The sequence below is a fragment of the Muntiacus reevesi genome, chromosome 3, assembly GCF_963930625.1.
Source record: "Muntiacus reevesi chromosome 3, mMunRee1.1, whole genome shotgun sequence".
NCBI classification, from domain to species: Eukaryota; Metazoa; Chordata; class Mammalia; order Artiodactyla; family Cervidae; genus Muntiacus; species Muntiacus reevesi.
Genome location: NC_089251.1, coordinates 7331487 through 7359421, shown reverse-complemented (window position 1 = coordinate 7359421; position 27935 = coordinate 7331487). Strand labels below are relative to the sequence as shown.

Below are 27935 nucleotides of genomic sequence, written 5' to 3'. Positions count from 1 at the left end.
CGGATATATTTCTGGGCCGGATATTCTGAAGCCAGCGTACTCCGAGGCCTGCCCTTTTGGTGGGGGTGTCTGCGGGCACCCCTCTTCCCGCGTACCCCCGGCGGAGGAGGGAAGCCGCTTCAGCCACCACGCGACGGCACCCGCCCGGGAGCCTTCGCGCAGCCCGGAGAGGCCCCGCCCCTCGGGCCGCCGCGCGCCCGTAGCGCGCAAATGTCCCGGGTCGGGCTGGAGAAGGGGAAAGCGGGGGAGGGGAGCGCGGCGCTGGGGGGCCGGGCCCCGTACGTCGCGGCGTTCTTTCCTCCCGCCTCTTCGCCAAGCCCTGTGTCTCCTCGCCGCCGCTCCGCCCCCCCTGCCTGGGTCCCGGCGCCCTCAGCCAATGACGAGGCGGCGCGAGCCTCTTCGGCCGGGGGCGGGGCATGCGCGCGAGGCCTGGCGCGCCTGCGCCCTGCCGCCCGCCCCTCGCCGTGAGGAGGAGGAGGTGGAGGAGGAGGCGGCTCGGGGAGATCGAGCAGCGAGCTGGATCGCGGAGCGTGAGTGAGGGAGCCTAGCCGCTTGCCCGCCCGCCCGCCCGTCGCCGCCGCCGCCGCTGCCTCTCCTCCGTAACCAGGACCCCGGGCCGGGGCCCGGCACGCCGCCGCCCCCCACCACAGCCCCTCCCTCGTCGTCAGGCCGCGAGGGCAGCGCGCGCGAGCCCAGGGGGAGGGACAGCGAGCGAGCGAAAGAGCGCCGGGAGGAGGCGGCCGGACCGAGCGAGCGCCCGCGCGTGTGGCGTGAGGGGAAGCCGCTGCCCGCCCCCCCCCTTCGCCTTCCCTTCTCTCCCCCTCCCCGCTCCCCCCCCGACCGCGGAGCAGCACCATGTCGGCGCCGGCGGCCAAAGTCAGTAAAAAGGAGCTCAACTCCAACCACGACGGGGCCGACGAGACCTCAGGTGAGGAGCAGGCGAGGCGGGGGCCGGCCCGCGCCGCCATCTTCGCCGTCCGCCCGGCCGCAGGCCGCCGGCGGGGCCCGGGGCGCGCGGGGCGGGAGGGGGGCGCCCCCGCCGGGCGGACGGGCCGGCGCGCGCCTCGGCGCCCTTTTTTTTTGTGCGCGCGAGGCCCGGGGCCGGGTGGCGCCGCGGCGGCGAACGGCGCTGCGAGGCGGGGGCGCTGCGGCCTGCTCGGCGCGGGCGGAGGAGACCCCCCCTTCCTCTCCCCCCCCTCCCTCGCTCTCCTCCCCCTCCCTCCCTCCCGAGAAGCCTCTCTTTATTGTGCTCCGCCATGATGCCTCGCTCCCATCAGCCGCCGCCGCCGCCACATGGTGCGGCCGGACGCGGCCCCGCGCCCGGGCCTTCGCGTGGCTATCCCCCCCACCCCGCTGGCCCCTCCGCGCCCGGCCCCTCGGGCGGCGCCCCCCGCACCCCCAACCCGGAGGCCGGCCCCGGCGCGGCCCTTGGCCTCGAGCTGGGGCGGGGTGGGGGCACGGGGAAGCACGCGGCCGGCGGCCCCGCGGCCCCGGGGCAGCTCGGAGGATGCTCGGGCCGGCCCCCACGTGGGGTAGCCACCCCCGTGGCGGCAGCGCGCTGAGAAACCCGGCGCGGCGGCCCCGGAGTGTCGGAGGAGGGTCTTTACAATGGCTACTTGGCAAAACCTCCTGGCCTTGTCCGTAAAGGCTTTTCTCGGCAGGGGGGCTACACCAACCGAGGCTGGTTGCCGGAAATGAACCGCGCGATCCGGCCCCTTCACGCCCACTTAGCTTTGTATAGGTTTTGCGGTCTTCACCCGACAAAAGGGCACATTTCCCTTAGCACACCCCCCACCCCCCCACTTTCCTCCTCTCGGCTCTTTGGCTCAGTTTCTGACTGCATGCTTGCTCGTTGTAAGTGTGCTCCAAAGCCGTGTGGGGCTGCCTCTGAGAGCAGCCCGCCTGAAAATGGGGTTGGAAGGTAAACTGGAGTGTGTTTTACAGTGTTGGAGTTTTAAGGCCTTCCCCGTCTTGTAGGCATGTTTGATGTCTTAACAGTAATTGATAACTGAGCAGTATTTTCAATATTATAAAAGGTGCTTCCAACCTGGAGATAGGTGGTGTCGTAATTTTTGATATTGTTGTGGGTTTCGGTATTCTAGCTACTCTTTCGTAGTCTTAACAGCATGATTTGTGAGCACTCTTCTAATTGAAAAGTAGTTTGTCAACCGCACGCGTGAACACGTGGAGGGCATGCCTTGTAGTAGTAGTAGGCAGGTTTTTTTAAAGAGCTTTATTGATATAACTCACGTCACAGACTGTTAACATCAGGAAGGAAAACTAGTTAAATTTATCTTCAAATTTAATATTGAGTCTTCTTCATGCACCGTTTTTTTTTTTTGCAGAAAAAGAACAGCAAGAAGCAATTGAACATATTGATGAAGTACAAAATGAAATAGACAGGTAAAGTTTTTCTCAGTTTACTTTGAAGTTTTCTGACCTGATTATGTTTTGGTAATCATTGAAACTATGACCAGGTAAATTTGTATATACTGGTTAAGTGGAGGTGACTATAACTTGGAAATACTAGGATTCAGTGGTATTTTTTCTGTGATGTGTTTGTAGGTCACCAAAAAGTTCCTAATGAAAGTACATTGACCTTGTATAAAGATTGGGATTGCTTTCATAGGGGGAGGAATTGTTGCAGTGTGTGGACTTCTGATAGTATAGTATAGTATTATGGCATTAGTGTTGCTCTGACTTGCCTAATAACTTTGTTACTTGATTGGCAGCTTTTTCTTCTTGAGAGAAACTATTGAGGTTAGCCTAGTAATGGAGTAGATAAAGTATAAAATGTTACCAAAATGCTGTTTTGGCACTTCTAAGAACTGTCAGTTACTGAGTGCCTGTTGGCAAAGCAGCTTAGATTGCCATCTCAATTTTCAGTTGAGTCTTTGGCTGCAGAAATCTAGGTGATTTGGTTATTACATATAGGTACTTTGCATTGTTCTAAAGCTAACAAGAGTCAATAATTTTAATCTCAGCCTTTTTTTTTATTTGTTAAGTACCATCATTGGTCAACATGTCTTTTCATTTGCCTCAGACTTAATGAACAAGCCAGTGAGGAGATTTTGAAAGTAGAACAGAAATATAACAAACTCCGCCAACCATTTTTTCAGAAGAGGTCAGAATTGATCGCCAAAATCCCCAATTTTTGGGTAACAACATTTGTTAACCATCCACAAGGTATGTGATGGCAGGGCATTATTGAAGGATATGGGATGTCCACTTGTTGTAAAGGGGAGGGATCTTGGTTGAGGACTTGATCCTACGTGTTGGTTACCTGCAGAGGTTGAAAGAGGGAGAGGCTTGCAATTAATGCCTTCTATTTAGAAGAGATCATATGCTAATGTGGGGTTGTGTTTAATTACTTGATAAAAGATGATGGTAGCTCTGACTGAGCCATTTGGTTATTCAGTTAATAGTGGATTTATGAAACCAAATTTGGTCAATCTTAAAAGGGATCGCTGAGTTGTACGTTTGTATAATCACTTGGTCTCCATGCGGGTCTAGTGTCTGCACTGCTTGGGGAGGAGGATGAAGAGGCGCTGCATTATTTGACAAGAGTTGAAGTGACAGAATTTGAAGACATTAAATCAGGTTACAGAATAGATTTTGTAAGTATCTGTAACTCATTTGTCACTATGGAAATTAACTTGAGCTTTGCTTAGAAGGGCTATTTGTATTGACTTCTGATTCTCTTATTGTTTATTGTAGTATTTTGATGAAAACCCTTACTTCGAAAATAAAATTCTCTCCAAAGAATTTCATCTGAATGAGAGTGGTGACCCATCTTCAAAGTCCACTGAAATCAAATGGAAATCTGGAAAGGTATTTGAGGACTTGTGCATTAATATTTTGTAGAGTTTGATTTAGTTGAACCATTTAACTAATACTTGGTGTTTTGGTGATGTGTTAAATGCAGATCCTTAAAATAAAATGATCTGTGTTAGAGCCAAGTACAGTAGCTTATGGTCTTATAAGTTAATGAAGCAAGTTTTTGTAGACATGGACTTAAATCATTTTGAATTTTACATTATGGCTTTATTTCCCAAAACCTATTTCTGTCTGCATTTAAGTAGTAAACATAAATATTTTAAGTTATACTGTCTCAAGATACTGGTTGTTGAAGTAGAACTAATTTTATATGTATTAAAAAGCCAAATCTAGACAGTAACTTTTACAAATTTGACAGCATTCTTTGCAGACTTAGAATCCTAAGGTTTCTTCTCTTTATTAACTGTACTTTTTGTAATTTCATATAAGAACAATAGTGTAGATCATATAATGTCCAGATTTTGCTCTGCTTTTGGGTTAAAAGGTATAGAGAGCCTGTATATCATAAGTTCTTCCATCTTCATTTAGGATTTGACGAAACGATCAAGTCAAACACAGAATAAAGCCAGCAGGAAGAGACAGCATGAGGAACCAGAAAGCTTCTTCACCTGGTTTACTGATCATTCTGATGCAGGTGCAGATGAATTAGGAGAGGTCATCAAAGATGATATTTGGCCAAATCCATTACAGTACTACTTGGTGAGTTGAGAATGTTCTTTTATTCAAGGTTGTACTTGTTTCATTTGTTTGAAAGTGAGTTCTTAAGGTAACCTTTGGTTTCGGTTTTTCCCTAGGTTCCTGACATGGATGATGAGGAAGGGGAAGGAGAAGAGGATGACGATGATGATGAAGAGGAGGAAGGATTGGAAGATATTGATGAAGAAGGGGATGAGGATGAAGGTGAAGAAGATGAAGATGATGATGAGGGGGAGGAAGGAGAGGTAAAAAGATTTGGTTAAATCCAAACAGATAATCTTCAAAGAATTCACCATGTTACTTTGGAGATTACATATATTGTGTAGTGAAACTGATTCAACTAGTTGTGGGGAGATGTGTAAAAAGGATAGGTTGTTTTGTCCAGGATTGAAGGAAATTTTGATAAGTTTATTGTAGCACTGATTTAATTAGTTCTACTTTTGTGGTTAGTTTTTATGACTAGTCAGTTATGTCATTCCCTAGCCAGTGCTCAGTGAAAGCACTGTGGACATTACAACTGCCCAAATTCTGACAAATCTCCCAAATAACAAAAATAGGTATGTTTTGGACAAGCCATTATAAAATTTTTCGAGTCAGATTGAGATGGATTAGGTTTGGCTTGATTACTTGATCTGAAAGATGTCTGATTTGGTTAGTGCTGGAAGTTAATACATCTGAAACATCACTAGGTCTTTCAAAAATCAGATTGGGATGCAGACTGGGAAATTCTCTGGTCCAGTGGGTAGGATTCAGCACTCTCACTGCTAGGGTGCAGGTTTGATCCCTGGTCAAGAAACTGAGATCCTGTGAGCTACGTGGCCTGAGGGGGGAAAAAGTAGTCGATGCAGACTGGTCTATAGTTGGCCCTTCATATCGATTGTATCTGTTGGTTCCCGTTCTTCAGATTCAACCAACAGCTGACCTTGTTCTTTTAATTGTCGAAAGTTCCAAAAAGCAGAACTTGAATTTGCTGAGTGTTGGCAACTATTTACGTTGTATTCACAACTACTTACAGTGTAATATTACAACTAATCTGGGATAATTTAAAGTACATGGGAGAATGTGAGTAGGTTGCATGAAAGTACTATGCCCTTTTGTTTAAAGGACTTGAGCATTCCGAGGGTTGTGTTGTGTTCTGTTTTGAAAATTTGTATTGGCTGCGATGAGCTGTATGTGTGATCTGAGCTCCCCAACCAGGGACTGAACCTGTGCTTCTTGCAATGGAAGCATGGAGTCTTAACCACTGAACTACTAGGGAGTTTCCCCTGAGGATTTTTATATGTGGAGGAGGTTTTGAACCATCCCTCACACATACCAAGGAACCACTGTGGAGGTTCATAAAATTCATTTCCCCTGGCATATCATCATGTTCTGTGGGGTCCATAATGGTCCATATGAATATTGGGGCCTGACCTTAGAATTAATCCTAAAGATTAACTGCCTGCTTTTTTTTCTTACAGGAAGATGAAGGAGAAGATGACTAATGGAACACTGATGGATTCCAACCTTTTTTAATTTTCTCCAGTCCCTGGGAGCAAGTTGCAGTCTTTTTTTTTTTTTTTTTTCCTCCTCTTGTGCTCAGTCGCCCTGTTTTTGAGGTCTCTTTTCTCCTTTATACCATGGTTCACAACTTATTTGGGGAGGGGGGAAATATCTTGAGCAGAATTCAGTGGGAAAAGAATCTCTACCCCTTTCTGTTTCAAATTCATTTTTATCCCTTCCTGTCTCAACAAAAACTATGGAATCAACACCACCATGCTCTGTGGGAAAAAAAGAAAAACCTTCTGCTCCCTTAGCTCTGCTGGAAGCTGGAGGGTGCTAGGCCCCTGTGTAGTAGTGCATAGAATTCTAGCTTTTTTCCTCCTTTCTCTGTATATTGGGCTCAGAGATTACACTGTGTCTCTATGTGAATATGGACAGTTAGCATTTACCAACATGTATCTGTCTACTTTCTCTTGTTTAAAAAAAGAAAAAAAAACTTAAAAAAATGGGGTTATAGAAGGTCAGCAAAGGGTGGGTTTGAGATGTTGGGTGGGTTAAGTGGGCATTTTGACAACATGGCTTCTCCTTTGGCATGTTTAATTGTGATGTTTAACGGACATCCTTGCAGTTTAAGATGACACTTTTAAAATAAAATTCTCTCCTAATGATGACTTGAGCCCTGCCACTCGATGGGAGAATCAGCAGAACCTGTAGGATCTTATTTGCAATTGACATTCTCTATTGTAATTTTGTTCCTGTTTATTTTTAAATTTTTCTTTTTGTTTCACTGGAAAGGAAAGATGATGCTCAGTTTTAAACGTTAAAAGTGTACAAGTTGCTTTGTTACAATAAAACTAAATGTGTACACAAAAGATTTGATGCTTTTCTCTCAGATAAACTTAATAAGACTTTCCAAGTTTGACTTGTGTAATGTTACTGTCAAACTTGTTGTCACCCTATCTTCGTATTTTTTGATACGCACTTTGCAGGATGACCTCAGGGCTATGTTGATTGAGTAAAGGGATTTGAATCAATGTATTAATGTCTCCATAGCTGGGAACCCATCGTGGGTACAATTTGCCGTCAGTTTCTGAAAATCTTCACATCACTGGGGATACCAGATCGCTGAAAACTCGGTTCTGAATGTGTTGTACCTTTGATTTGTATCTCAAATCATTTCAAAATGTGGGCTTTTATTTACCTAGATATTAATAGTGCCTGCCACCACCATCAGACAGACCTGGTGCTCCTCTGCCGAGTTAACACAGGGCAATTGTTCGCATGTCTTCACTGGCACTGTAAGATGTGGCCGAGAAGACAGGCTTTCAGAGTAAGAAGTCCATGTTGGTGGTAAGAAACTCAGGTTAGGAGTACTTTTATCTCAAAGTACCAGCTTTTTAGCAAATAGCTCTCCAATGAGACCTGTCTGTGTGAATCCGAAGGAGATGATGGACTGCTCTATCTGCTAAATGCCATTGTGCATAAATCACATTTTGAGAAGCTACCTAATGCATAAGCTTTTTAATGCTGTAAAATATAGTAGCTAAAATTAAATGCCACTTAGCTTTTTCAGAGATGAATTAATGGACAGCCGGGTCAAATTCAAAGCTTTTTGATGTATAAGAACTTTATAAATGGAACTACTCCATCAGTAGGCAAAGTGTAACAAAAACCTGTCTAGATGGATAGTGTGTAATTTCTGCACAGGTCTCTGTAGCAAATACATCACTGTATACCGGTCAGGAATCTTGCTCCAATAAAGGAACGTAAAGATTTTTTTGACTGGGGTCATTCTCCTTGTTTCATAGAGAAATATTACTACTTACTTTTGGATATAGATGATAAGCTAGTTTTTCTGCTTTGTTTTGATTTGTGTTCATTGTGACTGGGAAATGGGGAGAACCGCCCCTTCAGGTAGTTCAGTAAGTATAGCATAGGTGCATACATCTACATGGAAAGGTATGTTTGGAAGTCGTGGACAAATTAACTGTTATTTGAAAGGTAGTCATTTCCTGAGGGGATTCAGTCTTTGATTTTGAGGTCTCAACATGTGGAAGGGCTTTTCGCTAGAGAAAAGAAAACAGTGGTCACTTGAAACAGTATTTGTGAAGTAATAACTGATATTTGTTTCACAAAGAGACATCTTACAAAACTGTTTTTTGTATGCTGGTGCTGTTAGGTTATTTAATGAAACTGCTATATGTTAATTGTGGGGAATGTGCTCAAAAGATAGGACCCCTTAAAGGGAATTTCCTCCTGATTACTGAGACTACCCTTTAGATTCCCTTACGCCTAATGAAGGAGTGCTAGACTGGGAGAAGGCAGAAGGGGCAAACAGTGTAGTCTGCATTGTTCCCAACTGCGAGAAGTCTTCGGGCAGGCCCTTAGGGATGTTTTGAAAACTACCAGGTGAATGGCTCAAAGCTCCTTCCGTACAAGGACATCTAAACAAAAAGTGCTTGTTACGGTAGTTTCTCTGGGACATTTACTTGCCAAGCCGTGCCATACTCTGCTTGTAAGGAGAGCTTAATAGCTACATGAATTGGGACATAGAGGACAGTAGCTTATGTGTTTTACATTTAAAAATTTCAAGGATTCTCTGCAGTTGAGGTGGTCTGACAGGTCCTTATGATTTCAAGCAAGTGGCTCTGAAATGCAGTTAGTTGGTGACTCTAACCTAAATGTCGGGCTGACAAATTTGCTTTAACATCTGACCTGCTTCACAAATGTGTTAGCTGTTTGCAGACTTCGGATGAATGTATACTTGTGTTTCTGAATTAATTTAGTAATCTTTATCATTACTGTTTGATAACACATCTGGTTTCATGGTTTCACTTGAGCTCAAACAGATTTGGTTTTTCTGCCTTTTTGTTAGATTTTGCTATAAAATCCTTCCTAGTTATTGCAAGAGTGGAATTATTTGGGGAAAAGAACGATGTTCAGGATTTCGTGAAGATTGAGACAGACTCTTTAGGAGACGAGTAAATAGCAAATTATTTCAGTTGTTTAAAAGGACAACAGCTTATTTTGAAAAGTCTATCCCTCACCATAGCAAAAGTCAAATTTTGTATGCGTGGCTGTATTTAATGGAGATTTACAAGTTCTATTTTTAATGAATCTTGAGGGGAAAGGGACTACAGTTTTGTGAGGAGAATAGGAAGTGGAGGGTGTGTGCCAACTTAATTAGTGACATTGCATGCTCAGATGCAAATATAAGGGAGGTAAATCTAAATGTAGGTGGAGTGATGTCTGCCATGCCCAGAAGGAAAAAGAGAGATAGAAAGGGGTAGATGTGCACTTATGTAGCCTGCTGGGACCGTTCCTTTCAAGTTGATGTTACACAACTTAATAGTTCATTAGCCAGAGTTGTTTTGGGCTGTTTACTATCCACTGGATGTTAATTGTGAACTTCAGTTTTCCTAAGAATTAACAATTTTATGAAATACCATCACCCATCAGACATCTAGGCAAGATGGAGCTATCTCTTTATACTTAGCCATCAGCTGAGGGCTGTAGGTGTGTCCAGCCTGGGGTTTGTTAGGAAAGGTGGATGTATTCTACTTTGGAACCCCTTTTTACCTTAGTGGCCACAAAGCGATGAAACACTTGAATGCAAACTTGAAAAATCATCGAGTTCTACATAATTCAGGTGCTGTGGTAACCTCTGTTATTTTTTAGCATCAACATTCAGCTAAGGGCACCTCAATAAACCCCACCTGAAAGAGTCTACCATGTGCCTCCTAGTGTACTAGGTGTTAAATATTTGTCTATCCTTCAACAACTCTGGTTTGTTTATATGTAAAAGTGTCACTTGTCTCTGATTATGAAGTCATCATTTCTCCCACTGAACCATGTTGCTTTTGCATATGTTCGTAATTTGGTTGATTTCCAATGCAGGACTATCCCAGGATTGCCCTTGTTATGCCACATTTCACTTTCCATTCACTGTGAAGGAATTGGTCAAAGAGGAACTGACATGGTTTCTCCTATGAAAGCACCTCTTCAAAGTCAGCAATAAGCCACCTTCAATATTTGACCCTTATTCACTTCTGGCCCCGTGGAGGAGGCTCCTTCCAGTGAAGTCATGGCAAGAGGTGCTTGTGAGCATAGGACGACGGGGATTGGCTGAACAACCCTATGTTACTCAGTCCCTCAGTCGTGTCCGACTGCCTGTGACCCCATGGACTGCAGCACTCCACGCTTCCCTGTCCTTCACTATCTCCTGGAGTTTGCTTAAATCCATTTGGTCAGTAATACTATCTAACCATTTCATCCTCTGCTGCCCTCCAATCTTTCCCAGCATCAGGGTCTTTACCAGTGAGTCAGCTCTTCCCATCAGGTGGCCAAAGTATTGGAGCTACAACCCTAGTGTTGGTTGCTCAGTCTGGCTATTTGGCTCTTTGTGACCCCATAGACTGTAGCCCGGCTTAGTGATTAAACCACCTCCAGACTGTAGCTTGCCAGGCTCCTCTGTCCATGGGATTTTTCCAGGCAAGAATACTGGAGTGGGTTGCCATTACCTTCTCCAGACAATCCTAGACTAGTGGGCAATAAAGAACCAGGGTCCCCTAGAAAGCCATTGCCAGAATACCTAAGACGGTATTTCCTGAGATGGTGTTTTTTTTTTTTTCCTCAATGTTTAAATGTATCTTCTGTTTAGATGAGTGCTTTGGGGCAAAGGCTGAATGAGCGGCACTGACTGAACCAGAGTTCCAGTCTAGTCAAATGATGGAGGGGGTGAGGGGGAGGTCCTGAGAGATTTTGGATTCATTCCTAATTTGGTATCATTTGGGTAAGGCTTTATTTTCCCACCCATACATTTTAACAGTGTCTACAGACAGAGCCAAGACTTCTTAGGGGGCGACAGGTATGATATTAGCCCATTTTACACCAACGACATGGGAGAGGAGAGATTTTTTCGGGCGGGAGCCAGGTCGTTGCGGGGTCCCGAGGGAGACGAGGCTGACCTGTCCCGGAGCGGACCGGCCACACAGGCCTTGCCCCGAGGCCGGCAGGCGGCGCTGTCCACACCTGGGCCTGCCCCTCTGACTGCAGCGACCCAGTGGCGACTGGAGAACCCCCGACCCGGGAAATGTCCCTTTCTGTCCCTGTATCCCGGGGTGGGGCCCAGTGTCGCACGGGAGCGGGAACCGCGGCCTCAGATGAGGCGCCCTGGGTTCCACATTCCGCGGGGACGTCGGATCCGGGGCCTCGGGGTCTGCACTGGGGCTCGATCCCGCGCAGCCGAGGGGTGGCGCTGGTCCCCGGCTCCCGCCAGGGCCAGCGGAGCTCGGGAGGGGGCGCCGGATCCCGTGTCTCCGGCGCGACTTCCCGGGAAGTTTCAAGTAGGAAAGCCCTGGCGGAGGGGGCCGGGGCTTCCGGAACCGGAGTGGTGGAGAGGAGGGGCCGAGCAGCGGGAGTGGCGCCATGGAGGAGGGGGCGCAGCGGCAGGTGAATGGCGCCCGGAAAGGACGGGCTGCGGGCGCGGGCCAGGGTTGGGGGGTGGGTTGAGGGGGAGCTCGTTCACTGCCCCGGGATCCGGCAGCGCCCCCAGCCCCCTTCCCCTGTCCCTTCCCAGCCCCCTGCCCTGGGCCCCCTACACCTCCGCGGAGCAGATCTGAGTCCTGGGAGGGGGGGTGGTGGTAAGTGGTTTCTGCCCCCCTGGAAATGTCCCCAAATCACCTCCCAGTGACTCAGAGCCTCCGTCGGGCCAGCCCATGAGCACGTCTGAATCCGCAGTCAGGGCCACCAAGGGTGGGCCCGAGAGTTTCCTAAAAATCTATTCTTCCAGGTAGGACTCTAAGATCGATGAGCACCCGCTGGGACCAAAAAGGGGGCGTGTGCAGGCACACGGGGACCACTTCTCGGGGTGGGGGGGGGGGGGAGGGAGAGAGGCATGTGATCAGCAGGCGGAGGAGGCCGACCCCGCGCACTTGTGGGGTTCCTCCCGCAGCACACAGGAGGCGGGGCTGGGGGGACCCCCGGGGGAGGGGCATACATAGTCCAGCGGCCCAAATGGCGAGGGGGCGGAGTTGCAGCAGTAGGTTCGCGTGGGCCCTGGGGCTGAGGTTGTGTGTCTCGTTATTGGGGGCCGGTGCGGGGGGGGGGGAGGTGGTGAGGAGAAGTGGAGTTCTAGCTCTCGGCAAACGGGGATGGGGACGTCTGTGTACAAGATCGGGCCCCAGACGCCCAGCGGAAAAGGAGAGGTGTGTGCGCACTTGGCGGGATTCCAGCCCGGAGCCGACAGGACCGCGCTCCGCTCCGCTCTCGGGTGAAGTGTTCTCCAGAAGACTCTTTGAGTGCCCCCACCCCTTGGGCAACACTCAGGACTGCGTCTGCCCCCTCCCTCCCTCCCCCTTCCTCCGGAGGTCCCTCGGCCTGTTCCCGCCGTGGCTTGTACACATTTTCCGATTTCCTGTTAACCTCCGCCCAGCAGCGGCAGCTGGGTGACTCAGGACCCCGGTGCCGGGCCCCCAGCTCCATGAGATCTTTGTTTGCTCAGGCCTTTGGCTCTGGCCCTCTGGCCTAGGGCCCTCAAAGGATTTCCTGAGGCCCGCCCCTGCCCTCTGACAGCCGGGCCAGCGGGCAAGCGGAGGCCTGGGGCGGGGGTCCTTGAGACTGGGGTGGCCACCCCTTCCACTGTGCGCGGGAGATGGAGCGTGGAGAGGTAAGATGGAAGCTCTCACAGGGTCCTTGGGGTGGGGGTGTCATGAGTTACCCTGGGCCGAAGTCAGCTTTGGCACCGGTTGGTTTGAAATGGCCTCTGGGAAAGAGGTTTCCCTCTTCTTGCTCCCACTTGGGGTGAAGTGGTGAGAGAGCCTTCCACTTCCTCTCAAGAGCTGAGCTGAGCTGGGAGTGGGCCCCTGGAGACCTCCTCAGCCCCACGGGGCCTCTGCTTTGCCACCTGACCGGTCAGACCCTCAAGGGAGCAGCCCTGGCTTCTTCTACTCCGGCCACGGACTGCCCTGTCTGTCTGACCTCGGGAGGTCCCTTCTCAGTGCCGAGCCTCTTTTTTTGTTGTTGTTGTTATTTTAAAACATTTTGGTTGCTCTGGCTTTTTGTTGCGGCACACGGGTTTCTCTTGTTGCATGTTCTCTAGTTGTGGCGTGCGGGCTTAGTTGCCCTAGAGCATATGCGATCTCAGTTCTGTGACCAGGGATCGAACCTGAGTCGCCTGCGTTGGAAGGAGGATTCTTAACCACTGTGCTACCAGGGAAGTTCCTGGGGTCTCTTTTTTTGGATCCTAGACTTGAGAGCAGCCTGATTACGTGTGGCTGGCAGGGAAAGACTGGGGCCCAAGAGACAGTGCCTTTCTGTCTCTGTGTTGTGGCCTTGAGCAAATCATGTCACCTCTCTGTGCCTCAGTTTCCTCATCTGTAAAATGGGGATGATAACTGCACCTACCTCATGGAGTTGCTGTCAGGTTCGACAGGTTCATGTCTGCACAGGTCTTAGAACAGAACACCCTAGAAATGTTAAGTTTTTTTTTCCTCTTCCCCTTCTCTCTGATGGCAGACAACAGGAACGTGGGCTGGAACGTACCCTTGGGGCATCCATCTGGCTTAGGGATACTCGCTCTGAGGTCAGAGAGGCACCCTGTGGGTCAGTCCTGGGTGCCATCCACACCTGCCTCTCTCCCACCTCCTTCTGTGATGAGCAGAGGCTTTGGAGGTGGGTCCCAGAGGCCTGATCCCTCTGCCTTCCCACAGCCTGGGGCAGGCCATCGGCTTCTGGAGGATGAGAAAGAGGTGATCCGCCGGGCCATCCAGAAGGAGCTGAAGATCAAGGAGGGTGTGGAAAACCTGCGGCGGGTGGCCACAGACCGCCGCCACCTGGGCCATGTGCAGCAGCTGCTGCGGTCCTCCAACCGCCGCCTGGAGCAGCTGCATGGAGAGCTGCGGGAGCTTCACGCCCGCATCCTGCTGCCCGCGGCTGGGCCGGGCCCGGCTGGTGAGTGAGGAGCATGAGGAGGCCCCTTGGGATGGGAAGTGACAAGTTGACCCCGCTCCTTGACCTTGGCCCTGACCTACTCTCAGAGCTTCTCCTGAGACAGCCCTGCCCAAGAGGGGTGGAGAGGAGCGAGCGAGGCATTGGGGGGTAGCTCTCTGCTCTGGAGGAAGGGTTCACATGCCCCACACTCTTTGCACACAGAGCCCGCGGCCTCAGGACCTCGGCCACTGGCCGAGCAGGCAAGAGCCCGGCACCTGGAGGCTCTACAGAGGCAGCTGCAGGTGGAGCTGAAAGTCAGGCAGGGGGCTGAGAACATGACCCACACCTACGCCACTGGCACTCCCAAGGTAAGGCCCCCTGGAGGGAAGAGATTTGTGTTCTCAGATTATTCGAGAAGGTAGTGATCCAGCGGCTAACCTGATAGGGAAATGCAGCCTAGCCGTTGATCCTGTAAGGGAGACACTCTACCCTTAGTCTGATGGGGGAGGCAGGCCCCAAATCTCAGCTTGGCTCCAATCCCTTGTCTAACAAAGAAGGCAAAACACCAGGGTGATGGGGAATCCCAACCCAACCCCAAGTCTGGTAGGGAAGTCCCAGCTCCTGTCCCAACTCCTGATATGATGTGGAAGCTCACCCTCATCTCATAATGGAGGCTTGACCTGAGCCCTTCCTTGTCTAGTCTGATGGGGGAGGCTCTGTTGCAGAGCTAGTCGAAAAAGGGAGGCTTGGAAGCTTCCTGGTTAAGACTGCACTTCTAATGCAAGGGGTGCTGCAGGTTCGATCCCTAGTCAGGGAACTAAGATGCTCACACGCCATGTGGCCTGGGCCCCCCCAAATAATAATAAATAAATAATTTTTTAAAATAAAATATAAAAGATATTAAAAAGCAGAGACATTACTTTGCCAACAAAGGTCCATCTAGTCAAGGCTATGGTTTTTCCAGTAGTCATGTATGGATGTGAGAGTTGGACTATAAAGAAAGCTGAGCACCGAAGAATTGATGCTTTTGAACTGTGGTGTCTGAGAAGACTCTTGAGTGTCCCTTGGACTGTAAGGAGATCCAACCAATCCATCCTAAAGGAAACCAAGCCTGAATATTCATTGGAAGGACTGATGCTGAAGCTGAAACTCCAATATTTTGGCTACTTCATGTGAAGAGCTGGCTCTTTTGAAAGGACCCTGTTGCTGGGAAAGATTGAAGGCAGGAGAAGGGGATGACAGTGGATAAGATGGTTGGATGGCATCACTGACTCAATGGACATGAGTTGGAGTAAGCTCCGGGAGTTGGTGATGGACAGGGAAACCTGGCGTGCTGCAGTCCATGGGGTCGCAAAGAGTCGGACATGACTGAGCGACTGAACTGATCTGAACTGGCTATAGTTATCTGGTCTACTGAGGGAGGCTTAGCTTCAACCCAGACTGATGGAGGAGGCTTGGTCCAGTCCCCAGTCTGACCAGGAAGGCGCTGGCCTAGTCCTGGCCTGATGGGGTATGTGTCATAACCCTATAGGAGAGGAAGCTGCTGGCAGCCGCCCAGCAGATGCTCCAGGACAGCCAGCTGAAGGTGGCCCTGCTGCGAATGAAGATCAGTAGCCTGGAGGCCAGCGGGTCCCCCGAGCCAGGTGAGGCCTGGCCAGGGGGGCTGGGCCGGGTGGAGCAGGGCTGGGGCCTGAGGTGGCTGACCCCTCCTCCTCCCAGGTCCTGACCTGATGGTAGAGGAACTACGGCACCGTCTACGCATCGAGGCTGCCGTGGCTGAGGGCGCCAAGAACGTGGTGAAGCTGCTTGGTAGCCGACGAACACAGGATCGCAAGGTGCTGGCTGAGGTCAGACCCTGGTCCCCTCCCATTGCTTCCTCTCTGACTGGTACCACCCTCTGTAGTGGCTGGTGATACCGCTCGGCAGGCCACGAGGAAACAGGAGGCACATTCTTTTTATATATATAATTTTCTTTCTTTCTGTTTGGCTCTGCTGAGTCTTCGTTGCTGCTTGGGCCTTTCTGTAGTGGTGAGTGGGGGCTGCTCTCTAGTTGCGGTGCACAGGCTCCTCACTGTGGTGGCTTCTCTTGTTGCGGAGCACAGGCTCCAGGGGCACAGGATTCAGGGCTCGGCAGTTGTGGCTCTCGGGCTCTAGAGCACAGGCTCCATAATTGTGGCGTGTGGCTTAGTTGCCCCAAGGCATGCAGAATCTTCCCAGACCAGGGATTGAATCCGTGTCTGTTGCACTGGCAGGCAAATTCTTTACCACGCAACCACCAGGGAAGCCCAGAAGACACATTCTTGTCTAGATCGGGGGTCTCCAACTTCCAAGCCACGGACCGGTACCTCCTGTCAGATCAGCAGTAGCACTAGATTAGAAGTAAAGTGCACAAAAATGTTGTTGTTTAGCCACTCAGTCGTGTCCGACTCTTTGTGACCCCATGGACTGCAGCACGTCAGGCTACCCTGTCCTTCACCATCATCCAGAGCTTGCTCAAACTCATGTCCATCAAGTTGGTGATACCATCCAACCATCTTGTCCTCTGTCATCCCCTTCTCCTCCTGCCCTTAGTCTTTCCCAGCATCAGGGTCTTTTCTAATGATTCGGCTCTTCGCATCAGGTGGCCAAAGTGTTGGAGCATCAGCTTCACAAAAACATAATGCGCTTGAATTGTCCTGAAACCATCCCTCCCACCTCCAGTCCGTGGAAAAATTGTCTTCCACAACCAGTCCCAGGCGTCAAAAAGGTTGGGGACCTCTGGTCTAGACCTCATCCAGGGTGCCTCTGGGTGACCTGAGCCGCTGCCCTCGCCATTACCCCAGAGCCCTGTATCCCCTGCCTGTATCCCTCCTGCAGGCTCAGGCCCAGCTCCAGGAGTCCTGCCAGAAACTGGACCTCCTGCGGCTGGCCTTGGAGCAGCTGCTGGAGAGACTGCCTCCTGCTCACCCTCTGCGCGGCAGAGTGGCCCGGGAGCTGCGGACTGCTGCGTCTGGGAACCCGCAGCCTTCAGGGACACTTGTGAAACCCACCGCCATGACAGGTATCCGGGAGCCCCTCCTACTTCAGAGCTGTCCTTCCCTTCCAGGGAGGAGCCTGGAACTCAGTGGTGAAGAATTTTGGAGATTTTCAATCCTGGCTTCACCATCCCTTAGCTGTGTGACCTTGGGCCACTGACACCCCCTCTCTAGACCTCAGTTTATCACTCTGTCAAATGGGGGTGATAACAGCACCTACTTCATAGGGCTGGTGTGACAATTCAGTGAGTTGTTGCACATGAAGTACTCGAATTTTCACACCAACCCTATGAAGTAGGTTCTGTTATCATCCCCATTTGACAGAGTGATAAGCTGAGGTCTGGAGAGGGGGTGTCAGTGGCCCAAGGTCACACAGCTAAGGATGGTGAAGTCAGGATTGAAAATCTTCTCCAAATTCTTCCCCAGTGTGTTTCAATGAGGAACCATGAGAGTGTTAGGCTGGACGTGCCAGTGTTAGGGAGCTCACAGCCCTGGAGGCCTTGGTACCCAGTTCTATTAGAAAGTGCTTCCTTATCCTGAGTGGATCCGACACTACGGAAGCCCTGAATTTCCCAACAGGGACCCAGTGCCAACTAGAGGGCCCAGCCCCTGCCTGCACAGAGCTGGTACAGAATAGATAGGCCTCATCCCATTGTGAGCAGAGCTGAAGGGGAAAAGTACAGGGACTGCATGGGCCCCGTCACCTGGCCTTGGGGAACCAAGGAATGCTTCCTGGAGGGGGAGGCATGTCCTTGATGGGCTTAAGGGAGTTGACCAAGTCAACAAGTTGGGGAAGGTGAGGGCAAGGTCTTGTTTGTTGTTCCCTCGCTAAGTCGTGTCCGAGTCTTTGCGACTGCATGGACTGCAACACACCAGGCCTCCCTGTCCCTCACTATTTCTCAGAGTTTCTCCAAGTTTGTGTCTGTTGAATTGGTGATGCTATCCAGCCATCTCTAGGGCTTGTTAAAAGGCCTAAAATTCAGGTACTTGAAGCCACCCCGTTAGCTGTCTTCCAACTAAACACCCACATTCCTCCAGTCATTCTTTCTAGGATGACCTTCCCATCCTGGGCACTGCCTCGGTTTATAAGGTCTCTCGGAGTATAACCCCCCAGGCCCCGACTCCCTAAATGGTGCTCTTCAGCCCTATGTATGTCCTCAAGAGCTGCTAGAGTCCCACTGTTTCCTCTATCCTTGGAGGGACAAATCTCTAGTGACCCTAAAAATGAGCCCACTTGGTTGGCAAAACATACTGGTACCCACCACAGGAAGTGGGGCTGAGTTAGGCCCCAGGAAGAGGTGGCCGGCCAGGCACCCTGCTCCTCTGGGGCTCTTGTCCCTGGCGTGGTGCTCCCTAGGCCCGGAGCCCTGGGCAGCGAGAGGACTGAGGTCTGAGTCTGACTTCTCTGCCTCTGTGTCCCTGCTTCTTCCCACACGTAGAGGGATGGCAGGAGGGGAGGACCAGTTGGTCGGCCCCCAGGGTGGCAGGTGGCTGCCAAGGCGTAAGGCGATCAGGCTCTGGTTTTGCTACCTCCATGAGAAGGCAGCATTCCTGGGGTCCCAGGGACCCCTTGGAGGATGGCATCTGATGATGGCCCCTCACCACGCTCCCCGACAGGGACACTGCAGGTCCGCCTCCTGGGCTGTGAGCAGCTGCTGACAGCGGTGCCTGGACGTTCCCCCGCGGCCGCGCTGGCCGGGAGCCCCTCCCAGGGCTGGCTTCGGAGCAGAGCCAAGCAGCAGCGTGGGGGAGGCGAGCTGGCCAGTGAGTAGGGGGCCCGGGAAGCTGGGGAGCGCAAAGGTCCCCCCCCCGACTCCTGGCCTGCCCTGAGCCCCGATTCTGGCCTTGCAGGTGAGGTGCTGGCCGTGCTGAAGGTGGACAATCGCATTGTGGGCCAGACGGGCTGGGGGCCTGTGGCCAAGCAGTCCTGGGACCAGACCTTTGTCATTGCCCTGGAGCGGGTGAGGCTGCCCTTATGTGGACCGGGGTGATCGCGGTTCGTGGGGTGGAAGGCTGGACAGGTAGTGGCTGGTGCCAGGCTCACCCCCACTCAACCTGGACTCCCCGTGTAGGCCCGGGAACTGGAGATCGGGGTCCACTGGCGGGACTGGAGGCAGCTGTGTGGCGTGGCCTTCCTGAGGCTAGAGGACTTCCTGGACAATGCCTGTCACCAGCTGTCCCTCAGCTTGGTGCCACAGGGACTGCTCTTTGCCCAGGTGCCCCCCCCAGCCCCTGCCCTCTGACCTCATGGGCCCATGGATCTGTTAACGTGAGAGGGGCCTTGGAGACTGTGCCCCCCCTGCCCCCAATCCACAGCGAGGAGTGGAAACTGAGGCCCCAGGGGAGGAGCTCTCCAGGGATGAAAGATTCCCAGCCAGTGTCTGAGGACTTCACAAGAGAGGAATAGCCCGCGTCCTTGTCCTGACTGCCCCGCCCCGTGTGCGACCCTGGACAAGTCCCTTTCTCCTCCAGACCTCAGTTTCTCCCCTGGTACCAGTGAGGATGCCGAATCCATTCTCTCTGAGTTCCTGTAGCTCTTGCATCTGTTGACAGTGGGCTCAGGCTGGAATCCTGGAGGCCGAGGAGGTGCCTGGGGCAGGTGGGAGGGAACTGGTCTTCAGCCCTGCCCCCTTCCCCTACAGGTGACCTTCTGTGACCCTGTCATCGAGAGGAGGCCCCGACTGCAGAGGCAGAAACGCATTTTCTCAAAACGCAGAGGTATGGAAGGCTGGCGAGCAGGGAGCAGGGCTGGGCCCCTCCGGAGACCTGGAGACTGAGCCTGCTTTTGTCCCAGGTCAGGACTTCCTGAGGGCTTCCCAGATGAATCTCAGCATGGCGGCTTGGGGACGCTTGGTCATGAGCCTGCTGCCCCCATGCAGCTCCCCAAGCACCATCAGCCCCCCCAAAGCGTGCTCCCAGACTCCAGCCACACCCCAACGGGCCACCGACCCCGACTCACCCAGGTGAGGAGCCTCGCTCACCCCAGGTTGCCTGCTTCTCTGCAGTGTCACCTCTCTCCAGATGCAGATGGTGCCTGCCCCGTGGCTCGCCCTCTGACCTGTCTGTCTGTCTCGCGTGGCTGTGTGTCCACCCCCGCCCTCCCTGACTGCTGCTCTAACTGTCTGTGCCTGGTATGTGTCTGCTTCTACCCCACAGTAACTTCCCACCCAAGAAGACCCCCTTGCAAGAAGAGATCCAACCCCTACCCAAGCCCCCTCGCCTCTACCTGGCCCAGGAGCCAACCCCTGAAGAGATGCCGGTGAGGGGCAGCAGGGCAGGGTTGGTCACCTTGGGGGCTGCCCAGGTCGCGTGGCAGGGCTGGAGGGAAGGAAGCCCTGCTCTGCCCTGAGACCCTCTCCCCTTGCAGCGCACCAAACGTCCCCACATGGAGCCCAGGATTCGACTCGAGCTGCCTCTGCCAGTCCCGGCTACCAGGTACCCCGGCGGGCTCACCTCGGTGTTTGAGGCTTTTATCCACTCATCTGGGTATTTGCATGTCAGACGTTCACACCTCACCCCGGGCTCCTTGGCTCGCTCAGGTTCTCACTTGTTGAACCCACATTATTGAGCTCAGCCTGCTTGCCAGACCCCAAGACACTGCAGTCCTGGGAACCCTGCCCGCCTCCCCCGGGCTCTGCAGCCCCATAGAGGGGGACCACCCAGGATCGAGCACGGGGGGTTTGGAGCGTCTCCTGGTGGAGGCCCAGCCCTTCCTTGTGCTGGGGGCTTCCTGTGCCCTTTCTCTTGCAGGAAACCCCCCCGGCTTCAGGACTTCCGCTGCTTGGCCGTGCTGGGCCGGGGCCACTTCGGGAAGGTAGGGGCTGAGGAGGTGCGGCGGAAGGGGGTGGGCAGGCCCCAGCACGTTAGCTAGGGGGCGCTGGGCTCTGGGGGGCAGTGGGCAGGGGAAATAGATTCCTGTACTGCCCACCTGTAACCCAAACCTCTCTCTGGTCTTCAGGTCCTCTTGGTCCAATTCAAGGGGACGGGGCAATACTATGCCATCAAAGCGCTGAAGAAGCAGGAGGTGCTGAGCCGGGACGAGATTGAGAGGTGTGTGTTGAGGTCGGGGGGCTCCCAGCACCCCGGCGTCTGGAGGGAACTCAGGACGGCAGGCCTGGGCTGGGCTGGTGGCTCCAGAAGGCAGCTGAATGCTTCTGGGGCTTCGAAGAAGTGAGCCTGTGGGGCCAGCCAGGTCTGGGCTCTCTTATTAGCAACTGCAGTTGTGAACTGTGTGCCCTTGGGCAGGTCTCCTGTCTGTGCACCTCAGGTTCCTCATCTGTGAAATGGGAACAGGGCGGCGGTACAAGTTCAAGACCTATGCGAGTCCCGGATACATATGAACTGTCACTCTACCTGCCTGGCAGTTTTAAGAGCCACTGACCCAGGGGAGTTGTGTGGGTGACAGGGCACAGCCAGGGGAGGTCTTCCTTCCCTTTTGGGTTCCCTCCTTGCCTGTGAAACCCACGCCCTTCTCTTGCAGCCTGTACTGTGAGAAGCGAATCCTTGAGGCGGTGGGCTGCACAGGGCATCCGTTCCTGCTTCCTCTCCTCGCCTGCTTCCAGACCTCCAGCCATGCCTGCTTCGTGACTGAGTTTGCGCCCGGCGGTGACCTCATGATGCAGATCCATGAGGACGTCTTTCCTGAGCCCCAGGCCCGGTGGGTCCTCCTCTCGCCTCTTCCAGCCAACCTTCCCTGGGCCCCCTGTCCCTGACGGCCCCTTCATCCTGCTTCCTCCATGGTGCCCGTCAGCCAAAGAGCGCGTGCAATCAGTGAGGCCTCAGTTCACATCCTGGTTATCAAACCCTCACAGCCTTTGTGACCTCAGACCTCAGTGTATATGGAGGTGAATTGGGGATAATAACTGCTTCATAGGCTTGGTGCATCGGTGGACATAACATTTAGAAATTGCAGAGCCTAGGGACTGGTGAGTAGTAAGTGACTGACAGATGGCATTGTTATGTCTTGCCCACCAGAGTGTGGACTCTGGAGCCCAGATTCACGTGTCAGCTCTGCCACTCGCTCTGTGACCCAGGGTAGGTCATTTACCAGTGTAGAGTCTCAGATCCTCATTTAAAAAAACAGGCATGATGAGGCTTCCCTGGGTGATCTAATGCTTAAGAACCCACCTGCAGGTGCAGGGGACACAGGTTTGATTCCTAGTCCAGGAAAATTTCACATGTCTCGGAGCAGCTACTGAGACCAAGGGCTGCAACTACTGAAGCCCACACACCTCGAGCCCATGTTCTGTAGCTAAACCTGTGAAACAGTCATCATTACCCCCAGTTCACCGCAACTAGAGAAAGCCCATGCACAGCAACGAAAACCTAGTGCAGTAAAAAAAATAATAATAACATTTTTTAAAAATTAAAAAAAATAGGCATGATGGTACCAACGGAGGCTGCCAGGAGGATGCCAGGATGGGCATGTGGACACTTGGTGTCATTCCTGGCACAATCTAAGGTCACCGGAAGGGTAGGCTGTTGTCAGGAGGAGCCCTACCCTGACTCTGGCAGGGACATCAGGGGTCCCCAAGCCATGGCCATCCTGGTGCCTCCCTGCCCTGTCCCCCACAGTCCTGGGTCTGAACTCCCCCCTGCACCAACCCTCCAGGTTCTATCTGGCCTGTGTGGTCCTGGGGCTGCAGTTCTTACACGAGCAGAAGATCATTTACAGGTAACTTGCCCCCGGGATGCTGGGAGAGTAGGCAAGGGGGTCAGGGGCTGCCCTCCTCCTGGGCTGCTATGAGGCGGGGCTGCTGTTCCCTGGGCCTCAGCACGTCTCAGCTTCCTTGGGGTCTGCCCTGCCTTGCCCTCAGAGACCTTAAGTTGGATAATCTTCTCCTGGACGCCCAGGGTTTCCTGAAGATCGCAGACTTTGGGCTTTGTAAGGAAGGTGGGTGCCTCCCATCCAGGAGCCTGTGTCCTCCTGCCTTGCTCGTTCCATCGAGGCCAGTAGGGTGGCGAGCAAGTGGCATCTTCCAGGAAATGTGCCTCCCAGCCCTCCTTCCAGGGACCAGCTAGATGCATTGGCTCGTCCTTCCCCGCCTTAAAAACTCAGAGAAACCCCCTTGCCCTCGGCTGGAGGGAGAGCTTGGCCTGGGAGAGGGTGCTGGGTTCTGCTTTCTGCATGACCCTGGCACACAGGCTTCGCTGAGACTCACATTCCTCATCCATCAGGTGGCGTGAAAACCGTTCCCGCCTCCAAGGGTGTGGGGCAGGGCTCGGCACGGGGTTCCTTGCATGGAGTCCTAAGGGTTGGTGGTTGATTCTTACAACTAGAGGTTCTTGTGGCTGCCACAGCACGCTGGCATCAGTGTGGATGTTGGTTGGCAGGGATCGGCTTTGGGGACCGGACGAGCACCTTCTGCGGCACCCCGGAGTTCCTGGCCCCTGAGGTGCTGACTCAGGAGGCCTACACACGGGCTGTGGACTGGTGGGGGCTGGGCGTGCTGCTCTATGAGATGCTGGTGGGCGAGGTGAGTGTTGGATGGGGAGAGCTGCTGGGGCCCCCAGGTTGGGTGGAGGTTGGGTGGGGGGCCTCCCTGCTGAGCCCCCTCCCCGCAGTGCCCGTTTCCAGGGGACACCGAGGAGGAGGTGTTTGACTGTATCGTCAATGCAGAAGCCCCATACCCCCGCTTTCTGTCGGTGCAAGGCCTCGAGCTTATTCAGAAGGTAATCGCTGCAGGGTCCCGGGCTGGGCCGGAGGGCTTCTTGTGGCTCTCCAGGCTCCCTACCCGAGAGGCTGCGGGCAGCAGGGCAGTGTCTGGGGCTGAGCGCCCTGAATGAGCCCCTGTCCTCGCCCCCAGCTCCTCCAGAAGTGCCCTGAGAAGCGCCTGGGGGCGGGCGAGCGAGATGCTGAGGAAATCAAGACCCAGCCTTTCTTCAGGGTGAGCGGCCGTGGCCACAGCGGTCCCAGTGCCTGGCGCAGAGGGAGGGGTCGAGGGCCCACGGGGGCTGCTGTTCCCATCATCTGAGGTACGCCTTTGCCCCCAGACCACCGACTGGCAGGCTCTGCTCGCCCGCGCCGTCCAGCCCCCCTTTGTACCCACCCTCTGCGGCCCCACAGACCTGCGCTACTTCGAGGGCGAGTTCACGGGGCTGCCACCCGCCCTGACCCCACCTGACCCCCGCAGCCCCCTCACCGCCCGCCAGCAGGCTGCCTTCCGGGACTTCGACTTCGTGTCTGAGAGATTCCTGGAGCCCTGAGGGCCTCCCGGCCTCTCCACCCCCTGCCCGCTCCCCCACGCCGGACGGTTAGAGCCTCTGCTTTGCCCGCCTGTCTGCCCACCTGGGCACGCTGGGATTGATGGGCCTCTGGGGCTCGAGGTGGCAGCCATGGGGCTGTCGTGGGCACTGCTCAGTCACCGGGCGAGTGCTGCCCGCCCCCTTCCCCCGACCTCCTCTCCCCTGCCCGCTGCGAGACCTAGACCAGAAAGCGTGGCGCAGCGAGGAATGGTTTGGTTTTTTTTAATACTTGACTTGCTTTATGGTTCATTAAATTTATAAAACTGTGCGCTGGACGCAGCCTGACTTGGGGGTGGGGCGGAGGTGTCCGAAGCCCAGGTCTCTCCTTGTGCCTGAGCCTCCCCATGCGTCCTCTTCCTTTTCTTCTGCCTGGGGAGGGCAGAGCTGCCCACCGAGGCAGGGTACAACCCCTCAGCTCCACTCTGAGGCCCGGAAGGAGTGGGCAGGAGTGAGGAGCCCCAGGCCCTTGGAGGGCTGACCCCTCTGGGTGCGGCCTCTCTGGTTTTCAGGCACAAGATGGTGGCCCCGGCTTCCAGCGACCCTAAACAGCTTGGCTACTGCCTTCCTCCTCCTCGTCCTCGGCCCAGAGGGTCTCCCAGGAGCCCGGGGGCCATCCACAGAAGAAGTGGGCCAGGTTGCGGGTCAGGCCGCGGTCGAAGGGGTTGCCGGGGCGCTGGCGGAGGTAGGCGATGCGGTGGGAGGAGATGAACTCCCAGGTGGTGGTGTTGCTGGCCACCAGATAGAGATGCGAGGCCAGGAGCAGGCCGGCCACCAGGGAGAAGAGCGACAGCAGCAGGAAGGTGGCGAACAGGAGCCCGCTGGACCGCAGCCAGAGCCCCCAGGGCTGGAAGAAGCGGAGGCCGGACCTGCAAGGGAAGGAGAGCGACAAGGACCAGGGCTGGCGGCGGGGTCGCCCGAGGGGACGGCCATTTGGGAGAGGGTCCAAGGCCCCTGAAGAGGGAGCCTGGGGTGCTGGTCCTCCCCCACACCCAGGGCGCCGGGGCAACCCACCATGCCAGGTACAGGGCCCACAGAAGCACCACCAGCTGCAGCGCCAGGTAGGCCACGAAGAGCGGGTGGTTGCGCTCGCCCACACAGTTCTCCATCCAGGGGCAGTGGTGGTCGTAGCGGCGGACACAGCGACGGCACTCACGGCAGTGCCGAGCCCGCAGGGGTTGCTGTGGGCACAGAGGGAGTTGGGCCTCAACACCGGCTCCCCTCTAGGCCCAGCAATGAGGGTGGGAGGTCAGGGCTGGCATCTGGGAGGCCTTCCTGGAGGAAGGGGGTGAGGCCAAGAAGTCTTGGCCTTGCCTGAGTCCTCCCACGGAGGTCCCCGCATCACCCACCAGCACCATGCAGTATCCGCAGCGCCGAAGGGGGGTGGCGTGAGGAACCATGGCTGTCTGCTCTTCCTTGGCCTCCTCCTGAAAAGGGGGGGGGACAGAGGATGAGATGGGGTCCCTTGGGAGGCAGCTGAGACTTGTGGGTGTCTCCCTTGGGGCCCAGCTTAGCTCTGGGTGTGCATATTTGGGGGCCCATCCATGTGTCATGGAGGTGGCAGAATGGGGCAGGGTGCCCTGGACTGCGAGGTTGTGTGACTTTGGCCAGTTACTTCCCCTCTCTGGACCTTGGCCATTTTCTCATTGTAGGACGGGGCCCTAGGTCTGGCAAGATGGTTCCTTGGGATTCCCTAGGAAAGCTCTCAGCTGTGTCTAGCATGAGACTCACTGGAATCTTGAGTTCCCTGGTGGAGGGAGGAGGCGTTTGGGCCTCCTAGTTACCTGGGGCTGAGGCAGGACATTCACGTAGCCCGGGTCCATGAGTGACACGGTCAGGTAAAGCAGCAGGGAGCCCAGCACGAGCAGCAGGAAGGTGAGGGGCAGGAGCAGTTCCCCCTGCTCTTCCCACTGCCGCAGTGCTGGAGAGGCCAGAGGGGGAGAGTGAGGCCAGGACTGTGGAACGGGCGTGGTGGGGGAGGGTGCAACTGGAGGTGGGAAGTGTGTCCCTGGATGAACAAAGGCCTGGAAATGGGGTTTAATGAATGGTCGGGTGTGGCCACTACATAGGGTGCAGGAGGGAGAAGTTCAGGTTTCGGAGAAGAGAAAAAAAGCAGTTAATCTACACTGTCTCTGGAGGGCAGTAGGGAACCATGGAAGGTTACAGGGTCAGATATATTTCTGAACGGCTTCCCAGGTGGCACTAACAAAAAAGAACCCTCCTGCCAATGCAGGAGACATAAGAGATGCGGGTTCCATCCCTGGGTGGGGAAGATCCCCTGGAGGAGGGAATGGCAATCCACTCCAGTATTCTTGCCTGGAGAATCCCATGAACAGAGGAGCCTGGTGGGTTACAGCCCGTAGGGTTGCATAGATACGACTGAAGCGACTTAGCATGCATGTTTCTGAAAGCCCTCTTAGTGCTAAAGTAAAGATGGATCAGAGGGGAGGCCTATCCAGGACACAGAGAGGAGTGTGTCTGGGCAAGGGTAATGACAGGGGGGTTGACCAGATTGGAGGTAAGGGGTGATGGGACCAGACTTGGCTGGATATGGGGGACAGGGAGGAGGACTCTGGCTCTGAGATGGAAAGAGGCTGGCCAGGTAAGAGATGCACAAGAAACAGAGATAGAGAAGGGTGTGGCTGTCAGGTTGGAATGCTGTAGGGGAGCCCAGGCCACCGCCAGGGTCCAGCCCATGGAGGTGACTGAAGGTTTGGGGGAAGGGGGTGGAGGGCTGAGCAGGGAGAGGCAGGAGACAGCCAGCCAGACATCAGAGTGTGGACAACTCAGGTGCCCCTTGACTGTAAAAGGGAGTGGAGAAGAAAAGGAGGTTGCAGTGGGGGATTTCTTTCCAATGCGGAGACTGAGCAGGTTTTTAGGCTAAGGGGTGAAGCCAGTGGAGGAGACTCAAGTCTTGGGAGGAAAGTGAGAATGCCCCTGGTCCAGGAGCTTAGGCTGCAGCGAGGAGGAAGGGGTGGGGGTTGTGGTGGTGGTGGTGTTGAGGAAGGGTGAAAGTCTGTGCTGGAGGTGGCCTGTGGCAGGTAAAGAGGGGGAAGGATGGAAGTGGGTGGGTGGAATGAATGAGCGCTCACGGGGATGAGGACAGGAGGGACAGGCTTCTCCCCTCTGCCATGTCCTCTTGCCTGAAGGTGGGGAGCCCCGACTTGGGGCAGCTAGGGCCACGCAGGGATGGGGTGGGCGGGATGCCAGCCCTTCATCTAGTTGATCCTCGGAATCTTGGGAGTCAATTCCTGGGAAGGGTCGGGCGGGTCCCAGGATCAGGGAAGATGGGGTCTCGAGCGGGTCGTCGGATCAGGTGGGCACCGGGTGGGTCCTGGGACAGACAAGGGTATCTGGCAGGGATCAGGAAGATTCTGGGATTTATTAGGGATCAACTGGGTATTAGGCGGAAAGCAGGTGGCTCTCGGAATGAGAGGTGGGGAGGGGGCCTCTGGCGCGGGAAGAGTCAGGGGGAAATCCCAGGATCTCCGGGGGGTTGACAAGGGACTCAGTGAGACCCAAACATCTGGGGAATCACGCGGGATCGGGTGGGTCCGGGGTCGCGAGGGTTCCGGCTCACCGGTATCATGCAGGAAGAGTACCAACGTGATCCCCCAGGTCAGCACAGTATGCCCGGTCCGCACCAGGACCCCAGGGGTGAGGAGCGCCCAGGGCGCCATCGCCTCGGCCCCGGGCCCCACCCGGAAGAAGCGCTCAGAGGGGCGGGCCCTCCGA

At 54.2% G+C, this 27935-nt stretch overlaps 3 protein-coding genes across 6 annotated transcripts; 2 read left to right on the top strand and 1 right to left on the bottom strand.

Moving 5' to 3' along the window:
- The first annotated feature begins 486 nt into the window (after positions 1-486).
- Positions 487-6887, top strand: SET (SET nuclear proto-oncogene). The gene is made up of 8 exons (XM_065928324.1): positions 487-928; positions 2346-2403; positions 3044-3186; positions 3514-3617; positions 3718-3831; positions 4366-4536; positions 4632-4778; positions 5994-6887. Exons 1-8 carry the CDS (start codon positions 856-858, stop codon positions 6015-6017), a joined length of 834 nt encoding a protein of 277 aa, XP_065784396.1. The 5' UTR covers positions 487-855; the 3' UTR covers positions 6018-6887.
- A 4466-nt stretch (positions 6888-11353) lies between these two features.
- Positions 11354-24471, top strand: PKN3 (protein kinase N3). The gene is made up of 22 exons (XM_065928319.1): positions 11354-11466; positions 13725-13965; positions 14167-14312; positions 15476-15587; positions 15664-15791; positions 16801-16984; positions 18576-18722; positions 18810-18919; positions 19031-19174; positions 19601-19676; positions 19753-19921; positions 20115-20217; positions 20326-20393; positions 20709-20772; positions 20917-21008; positions 21439-21615; positions 22570-22632; positions 22775-22851; positions 23292-23434; positions 23523-23630; positions 23765-23845; positions 23952-24471. The coding sequence occupies exons 1-22, from the start codon at positions 11443-11445 to the stop codon at positions 24162-24164; spliced, it is 2670 nt and encodes an 889-aa protein (XP_065784391.1). The 5' UTR covers positions 11354-11442; the 3' UTR covers positions 24165-24471.
- ZDHHC12 (zinc finger DHHC-type palmitoyltransferase 12) lies at positions 24410-27926 on the bottom strand. 4 transcript variants are annotated; one of them, XM_065928322.1, is made up of 5 exons: positions 27781-27926; positions 25985-26121; positions 25550-25627; positions 25193-25381; positions 24410-25069 (listed from the first exon to the last, which is right to left on the bottom strand). In XM_065928322.1, exons 1-5 carry the CDS (start codon positions 27878-27880, stop codon positions 24758-24760), a joined length of 816 nt encoding a protein of 271 aa, XP_065784394.1. In that variant the 5' UTR covers positions 27881-27926; the 3' UTR covers positions 24410-24757. The 4 variants fall into 4 exon arrangements, with proteins under 4 accessions (XP_065784394.1, XP_065784392.1, XP_065784395.1 ...); XM_065928320.1 differs by having other exon boundaries at positions 25215-25381; XM_065928323.1 differs by having other exon boundaries at positions 24410-25047; positions 25215-25381.
- Between the last annotated feature and the right edge of the window lie 9 nt (positions 27927-27935).